Source organism: Tupaia chinensis, unplaced genomic scaffold, assembly GCF_000334495.1.
Source record: "Tupaia chinensis unplaced genomic scaffold, TupChi_1.0 Scaffold000259_1, whole genome shotgun sequence".
Lineage (NCBI taxonomy): Eukaryota > Metazoa > Chordata > Mammalia > Scandentia > Tupaiidae > Tupaia > Tupaia belangeri.
This window is the reverse complement of record NW_006159739.1, coordinates 49365-57756: the sequence shown is the minus strand read 5'-3', so window position 1 is coordinate 57756 and position 8392 is coordinate 49365. Positions and strand designations below refer to the sequence as shown.

At 37.9% G+C, this 8392-nt stretch overlaps 1 protein-coding gene across 2 annotated transcripts in view; it reads right to left on the bottom strand.

The window, feature by feature from the left end:
- Positions 1 to 2487: 2487 nt before the first annotated feature.
- The window catches only part of TMEM59 (transmembrane protein 59), a 24648-nt gene continuing 18743 nt past the window's right edge, over positions 2488 to 8392 (bottom strand). For both annotated transcript variants that reach the window (XM_006149351.3, XM_006149352.3), the window contains exons 7-8: positions 5658 to 5766; positions 2488 to 2775 (exon numbers count right to left, since the gene is read on the bottom strand). In XM_006149351.3, the coding sequence (XP_006149413.2) occupies positions 2620 to 2775; positions 5658 to 5766 (265 nt within the window). In that variant the 3' untranslated portion in view covers positions 2488 to 2619. The remainder of the gene's footprint in view (positions 2776 to 5657; positions 5767 to 8392) is intronic.

The following is an 8392-nucleotide window of genomic DNA, read 5'->3' as shown; positions in this document are numbered from 1 at the left end:
CCGGGACGCGAACTGCGGTCAACTATGTGGGAGTCCAGCGACATAACCATTATGCTAACTGCTGGTTCCCACTCGGCGTGAGTTTTAAGCCACCAGGTCCAGGACGCGAACTGCGGTCGACTATGTGGGAGTCCAGCAACATAGCCATTATGCTAACTGCTGGTCCCTATATACTTTTTTGGAGAGTAACTTTTCTCTCTTTTTTTAGGAGATTTTTGGTATACGGTGTGAGCGCTTGCTGGAGAGATAGAGAGACAGAAGGTGAGAAACCACCCTGGTGACATTGCAATTCCTTTTCCACCATTCTCCTCTTAGGATGTTGGGCACGCACTGTGCATGCCCGGCGTGAGTTTAAGCTGCCGAGTCCAGGACTTGAACCATAGTCAACTACATGGGAGTCCAGTGATGTAACCATTAGACTGTCTGCTGGTCTCTTTTATCTTTTTTAAAAAAGTGAAATTGCTTTTGAAAAATGTCTGATTTACTAATGCTAAAATAAAAAGGAGGAAGAAACAAACATTCAAGGGCCTAGTAAATATCAGGAAAGACTGGGTACTGCTACACGTAAGGGATTGTCTCTTACAAATGGGAGGGGAATCATTTCTTTAAACTTGTGCCAACTCTTAGAGCAATGAAGGTGCATTTTACTCGGAAAGCAAAGAAACGAAATCAAAGGAAGGTATAAGACTGTGGGACATTGTATGGTATTTGTTCATATTGTCTTTAAGGGAGGCTGTTCCTGTGTGCTCTCTGACTTACCAGACAGTGACATTTTATGTTTCTCTCTGCTTCACTGGTACAATGTGATTAAACCTGTGCCTGATTCAAACACATGAACAGCATCGCACAGGAGCAACAATACAATGGGAATTTTCATTTTTGTCAAGGTAACTCCAATCCATTCCCCGTGTTTCATAACTATTTTCTCATAAAAATAAGAAAAGTGACAATGACTATTTCCTAATTCCTACTCTCTTCTCCTTCTGAATGTGTTCCTAGCTTCTAACCCTCTATCTTTAAAATCCAGCCAAACTATTTTAAAAACCAAAGCCTATGGGACCAGCAGATAGCATAATGGTTATCTTGCTGGACTCCCATGTAATTGACCATGGTTTGAGTCCTGGACCTGGCAGCTTAAAGCTCACGCTGGGTGTGTGTGTGTGTGCCCACAATCCTGAGACGAGAATGGGGAGAAGGGATTGTGGCGTGGCTGACCCCTTTGGGGGGTGATTTCTTGCTCTTTGTCTCTGTTTCTCTGGCAAGCATGCACACCCTATAGCAAAAAAATCTAAGGAAAAAAAAAAAAAGCGAAGCCTGCATTTTGTGACCAAATCTTACTCAAATTATCTGTTACCTGTATTTTCTTTTGACTCAGAGAATGCTGAAGACTAGGCCATAGGGTGAGTGTGCTGGGCTTATTCTTTAAATACAATACTGTAGCTGTCAACAATGCCCCTGGGATTAAGGGAAGTACTGGTTTGCAATGTTATTTAACATTTCACCATATAATAATACTGAATCCTAATTCAGGGTATAATGTTATATGATATCATTCTTATTTGTTTTAATTTTAAATTTTTTAGAGGTTTTGCCTTAGGGTGTGTGCACTTGCTGGAGGGAGAGACAGACCCAGTGGGAGATAAAGTGCCCAGTGTGATTTTCAAGCCACTAGGCCTGGGACTTGAACTGCAGTTGGGCACATGGGAGTCTGGTGATACAAGTGCTATGCCATCTGCTGGTCCCTATCATCCTTATTTTAAAATTGGTAATAGTGTAGTTTGGGATGGTAATAACACTAGTTTTTACCAAGGGAAATCTCTATTTAATTCTGCTTTATAACAATCTAATTTTCACTGTTAAAAGGAAAAGGTTTCTCTGAAATTATCTTCACCTTATACTTGATATACTATCTAATGAAGACAACAGTTCTTTGGAAAGACTCATCCAGCAAAAAACTATAGTCTGTCCAAAAGAACATAAAATATACTGCTGAGAGGATCATTTCTGCTTCAATATGTCCCTGGTCATCATATTACATAGCAACAGATAGACACAGAGCATTTCATAATTCTTTTCTGGGCTGAGGAGGGGTTGGGGGAAGACCTGGAAAATCAGATACTCGAATTTCAGCATGTAATTATTCAAATAAAATTTTAATGATTTCAGTTCAATACAACTGAAAATGTAGTGCCATTAAAGGACATTTCCTGCTAAATTTCCAATTACAGGATGTGGTCCATTTCTGAACAGAAGCATCATATTCTACTAAGTATTCAGCATAGTAAGTAAGGTAATTGACAGGATCAGTAGAAGGTAGGGGAGAACAATGATCAGCTCATAGAATTTGGCTAAAAAAAGGAAAACAAAAAGAACCAAAACAAGTAATAATTAAAGTAGCTGTAGATATTAGTAAAATACAAATACAACCCCAAATGTCCATCTCTTAAATTACTAGAAAAAAATACTGGTAAACTTACAGCAACAGTCTTCACAGATTTGAATAACTTTATTTGCATTCTATAGTGATTTCTTAAGGCCTATATCCAATGAAACCATTTTTAAAAGCTCTATGAGGAATGGAAATTTAGATGTCTATTACAGTCATCTTAAAAAAAAAGCTTAGATTTCTGAATGAGCAAGGTTCACTTTCGTAGGCAGAGGTCCTGCTTCTTCATGATCTGCACTTTTAGATCTAACAATCACGAGAGAAGAAGATGGATATCTGTTCAGCTTTTGTTCATTCATGAATTCCAAGTCACCATAGATACTCAGCTTCTGCAAAAGAAAGTCAAGGGTACGCAGATCAGTTCTTGATATGAATCACGTGAGCAACTCCCCTATCCAGGCCAACCAAAGAGACGACTTAGGAGCACTGGCTTTGGAGTCAGACTGAGTTCACATTCTCGTTCTCTCACTTACTGATACGTGACACCAGAGACATTTATAAACCCTCCTGCGGTCTCCTGACTGGACATGGTGATATAGGAGCCATCTCAGCATTACCATGCCTGGTGGATTAAGTGAGCTAACCCATGTAAAACACTTAGAACTGTGGCCAGCAGAAAGCACTCAAGATTATTCAGTGAATTTGGGGACCAGAATCGAGGAGTTGTGAATTTATAGAGGTAATTACACCTGAAGCCAGGCATTCAGTCTTCTCTGGCAATATCTATGTGTATCTTTCTTTTGCTAGGGGCATTCTAGGAGTAAGAATTAGAAATAAGGATACAAGAAGGAAGCGAACCAAGTGTCACAGGGTGTGGAATCAACAAAGATTACTGCAGGTTTATGACTTTGTTACCATGAGGACTAAAAAATTATTTTTTCCTCCTATGGGCAAGAGATAGGAAGACAGAATCCCAACAGGGTCTTGAAGCTGCAATCCACCCCTAGCCTCAGCCAGCCTGGATCATGGGTACGGGTGATCACAGGGAGGTCTCTGGACATGAACCGGGAACCCTTCTAAGTGGGTCAGCCTCACAGCCTCACATTTTACCACTGTGCCACCATCTGCATGAAGTAGCTCAAAGGGAGCAGAAGGAAAAAGCCTTCTGTGAGATGCATAATTTTTGCTTAATCAGGAATAAACATTTTAAAATATGGACTTCAGAGAACACAAGTTGGTAATGTAGCAAGAGGATGTTACTAGTACATTTATATCCTAAACAAACAAGTTGTACAGAAATTTACCTGTTCTGCATAACTTCCACAATTTAAGATTCTTTACAATCCCATTCAATTTTATCTATTTAATTTATTAATGCAAGCTCTTTTAATCAAGTTGGTTCTTTACAGCCCTGCCCAATAGTTAGCTTATTCTTGTGTCTGCATCTGGGAAGACTGCTCACCCTCTTTTCTGCTAATCCACACCTTCCTACCCATTCTTCAGATTTCAGGTCTAGACCTCTATTACCTAAAATCCTTATCTGACAATCCCAGCATACTGTCTCTGTTTTCCTTTAGACACAACTATTATTTGTACCACTTAAGCTTCTTATCAAGCCAAAGGCAAGATGGTATACAGGAAAAAACACAAGTGTTGTCAGTCTAAAGACATGAGCTTAATCCAGCCTCAATACTTTCAGCTATTTAACCTCAAGAAGGTCACCTAAATTTTGTAAGCCAATTCATCAACAAAATGCAAAACAAAGCTGCTCAAGGGCTGGTTCCCTGGCCTGGTGGTTAAGGCAGATTTCTTGCTGTCTCTCTGGTGAGCACATTTGTCCTAGAGCAAAAATCTCTCTCAAAAATCAATCAGTCAGGGCCAGCGGGTGGCGTGGTGGTTAAGGGCAGTGGATTCCCAGCAAGAGGATGTTACTAGTACATTTATATCCTAAACAAACAAGTTGTACAGAAATTTACCTGTTCTGCATAACTTCCACAATTTAAGATTCTTTACAATCCCATTCAATTTTATCTATTTAATTTATTAATGCAAGCTCTTTTAATCAAGTTGGTTCTTTACAGCCCTGCCCAATAGTTAGCTTATTCTTGTGTCTGCATCTGGGAAGACTGCTCACCCTCTTTTCTGCTAATCCACACCTTCCTACCCATTCTTCAGATTTCAGGTCTAGACCTCTATTACCTAAAATCCTTATCTGACAATCCCAGCATACTGTCTCTGTTTTCCTTTAGACACAACTATTATTTGTACCACTTAAGCTTCTTATCAAGCCAAAGGCAAGATGGTATACAGGAAAAAACACAAGTGTTGTCAGTCTAAAGACATGAGCTTAATCCAGCCTCAATACTTTCAGCTATTTAACCTCAAGAAGGTCACCTAAATTTTGTAAGCCAATTCATCAACAAAATGCAAAACAAAGCTGCTCAAGGGCTGGTTCCCTGGCCTGGTGGTTAAGGCAGATTTCTTGCTGTCTCTCTGGTGAGCACATTTGTCCTAGAGCAAAAATCTCTCTCAAAAATCAATCAGTCAGGGCCAGCGGGTGGCGTGGTGGTTAAGGGCAGTGGACTCCCACATGGTCGACCACGGTTCAAGTCCTGGAGCTGGCGGCTTGCTTTCTTACTTTCCCTCTTTCTCTTACTCTCTCCCTCTCTGGTCAAATAAATAAATAAAGTTAAATAAAATAAGTCTCTAAAAAAAAATTCAATCAATCAATCTAAATTGAATCATCAGATTATAGCCTTTTCCCCAAACAAAAATTTCTTACCTTAATAGTTACATTACTTGAGCCAGTAAAATTCTAATTACCAAGGAAGTCACAATGGTCTTCTATCTCATTCAGGGTTAAATACCAGAACCCAGTACTTCCAAATTGGGCAATCCCATCTTGCTGCTTCTAAAGCAGCAATTACTCCTGAACATCTCAAAACTTCAGTGATACTACAAGTCTTTTCTCCTAAATAATACCTTAGAAACTGATGCCAACAGGTTTTTTTCAGTCTTGAGAACTAGAGAGAAACACTTCACTCAAATCAGTCAAATATATATTTCACTATGGTAGTTAGCACCACAGAAAACGGGGACCAGCAATTCTTAAGTTGCAAAACTTAATTTCATGTATGTCAACCTTGATCAGATTAAAACCACCAAATATTCCATTCTATTAGTAGAGAGACTTTGTTTTTCTTCTGGCATTTTAAACAGTGTATCACATGGCTCCAGTCTTCAAATCACCACTTTGGCAGAAGTAATTTACCTCAGAGGGAACGTACTGCTCCACAGCTGTAGCAACAGTCGCACAACAGATCCAGAGCAACACCATCACTGAGAGCACTAGGGTTGTGGTTAAGATCCACCCAGAGTTACTGAACAACAACAAATCAACAGTCGGTCATATTAAAATTTCATAAGAAAAGATTCTTTATAATTAAAAGTAATCAGCCTATGTACTTAGCTTAATTATACAATTAAAAATTGTGTACTATCTTTAAAACTAATAAAATTACTTATACAAGAAAATAAGACAGTATTATATAAGGGTGACATGATGTCCTTTCCTCAACTCTAAAGTTTCTGTAACATGGCTATGTTAATTTCATAATAGTAAGACAGACTTTCTGCATAAATATACAAAATTAAACCAATTATTGTCAGAATATTTCCTAATTACTAAACAAGATAAGGTAAATGGAAGTCTCCTATATATCGTACACTGTTAGACAAATGTCATGTATTATTTTGCAAGGTATTACGATGACACTTTAAAAAAACATTATCATTAAAGCTAAAGTAGAGAATATATTATGAAAATAATAACTTGCTTCATAAAATGATTAAAATAAGCTCCTCAAGGTCAGCTTCCCTAGAACATTTCAAATACTTAATTTCCCACCATTTACTTACACTTCAATTTAAAAGAGCACATCTATTATGAGGCATTCTGCAACCATTACAGCATATCTTAATAAAGAGAGAGTTATTTTCCTTAGGATTAAAATATCTTAAGGTAGAAGGCCAGTTATGAAAATCAGCAACTGGAGTATTTTTTCATAATTGACCTATTAAGAGTCAAAGAACAGGAAAAAGTCAAGCTATGTATAATATTTAAGAGTCTAATTCTGAAAAGCTGTGTAATACAGGTAGTCCCTAATTTTCACATTTCTGCTCATCAAACACTGCCTAAGAAAAGATCTACACTTCCCACCATAACCCATTCACTCGATGGCTTCCCAACACTTGCACATGCTAAAGAAATGGTAAATACAGTCACTGTCTCCCAGAAAAAGACATGGATCTGGGAATGCATTCCAACTAAAAGCAGAGATGTTTTGTTTTAACTATTCCAATTTAGAAAGGTAATAGAATAAAAAGTATTTTTAATGAAAAAACACCCACTTTTCCTCTACATGTTCTAGCCCTAACCTGAGTACTAAGGGATTTATTTTTATGAAATGAGAAGGCTATAGTTGATACTTAGATTCCAGTAGCAACTAGTGAAGCAGAAAAGTGGGGCTTATCTTACAGTCCATCATCTTCCTCAATCTTCTAGCAAAACAATTACTGTTAGTGGATGCCACAGATTCGCAACTATCTCCTTCAGCTCCTGTTTGCCTTGTCTACTGCCCTAGCTCAGGCTTCATAATTTGCCTTATTTACTATTGAAGCTCTCCAACCTGGTCCTCTAATCCATCCTTTGCATACAAGGAGTGAGTGCCGAAAAAATGGAATTAAAGAATAACTTCACTTTGGTGCAAAAAACAAAAAATGTGAAATTTGTGCAGTTTTGTCTATGAGATACATTTTTCATGAGACTTCTGGAGACCCCTTACAGAGGCCTCTTCCTAATACTTACATTTGATCACTTCTGCTCCTTTCTTATCCCTGTCTATCTGGTTGGGTCGGATTTCTGATTCTCCTAACCCCCCGCCCCCTTACATTGTGATATACTTTTATATATCCAGCAGGAAGCCAGTATATCTGAAAAAATATTTTGACAATTTTGCTACAAGTAGCAAAAATCCACTTGTCATTGAAGACTTATTGTATCTCCTCCGTAAAAAACCTCTTAGAGTCTAGGGATACTCCTTGTACCCAGTAAGAGATAGATGTTGAACTGGTGTGGGTCTGTGTGCAGCCATCGTTACTGTGATGATAATTATCTCCATGTCTGTACAGACCTGAGACTACATAGAGACAGTCTGACCATTGTTATACTAACAGTAGAGTTAGAGATTTATTCCTTAGGTATTTTTGCACACAAACATGAATTGTTATTACATACTATTATCTAATATACTGCTATAACAGTACCCTATATTTGAATAAAGTGTTTTTTAAATGCTTTCTCTCCTTAGTAATTTCATTTGACTTTTAGAACAATATCCTGTGATAAGTAGGCAGACTAAAGAGGTGAATCAACTATTACTGAGACTTAACATCTTTTCTAGGTCTCAAGTCTCTAGTACAGTGCCTAATACACAATACTCTCTCCAAAAAGAGAGAGACCTCAATTTCCACTCTGGATAAGGCTGTCTCCCTAACACCTAGGTGATACAATAAAGAAGTATGGTAGTAAGAGTCAGAAGACCAGATCCCACTCATTAACTGGCTGGCTGATCTTGTATATTATCAAGAAAAAAAAAAATGACACTTTAACGTGGTGGTTAAGACACACATGGCCCACAACAGTTCAAGTTCCAGACCATGTAGCTTGCTTTCTCTCTTTTTTTCTCTGGTGAGTACACTTGTCTTGCAGCAAAATTAATAATAATAAATAAAATAAAATAAAAATTTCTTTAAAAAAAGAAAAAAGAAGCAGGCAGCTATGGCAGAATACAATGAACAGAAGACGTTGAATTAGAAAAACTAGGTTTGAATTTTAACATAATAGCTGTAAAATTTCGGGGTAACTGATTTACCTCTCTGAACTGTGCATCAATATTTTACACAGGACACTGTTCTAAGAGTCAAGTGAAATCACTGAGAGGGAAA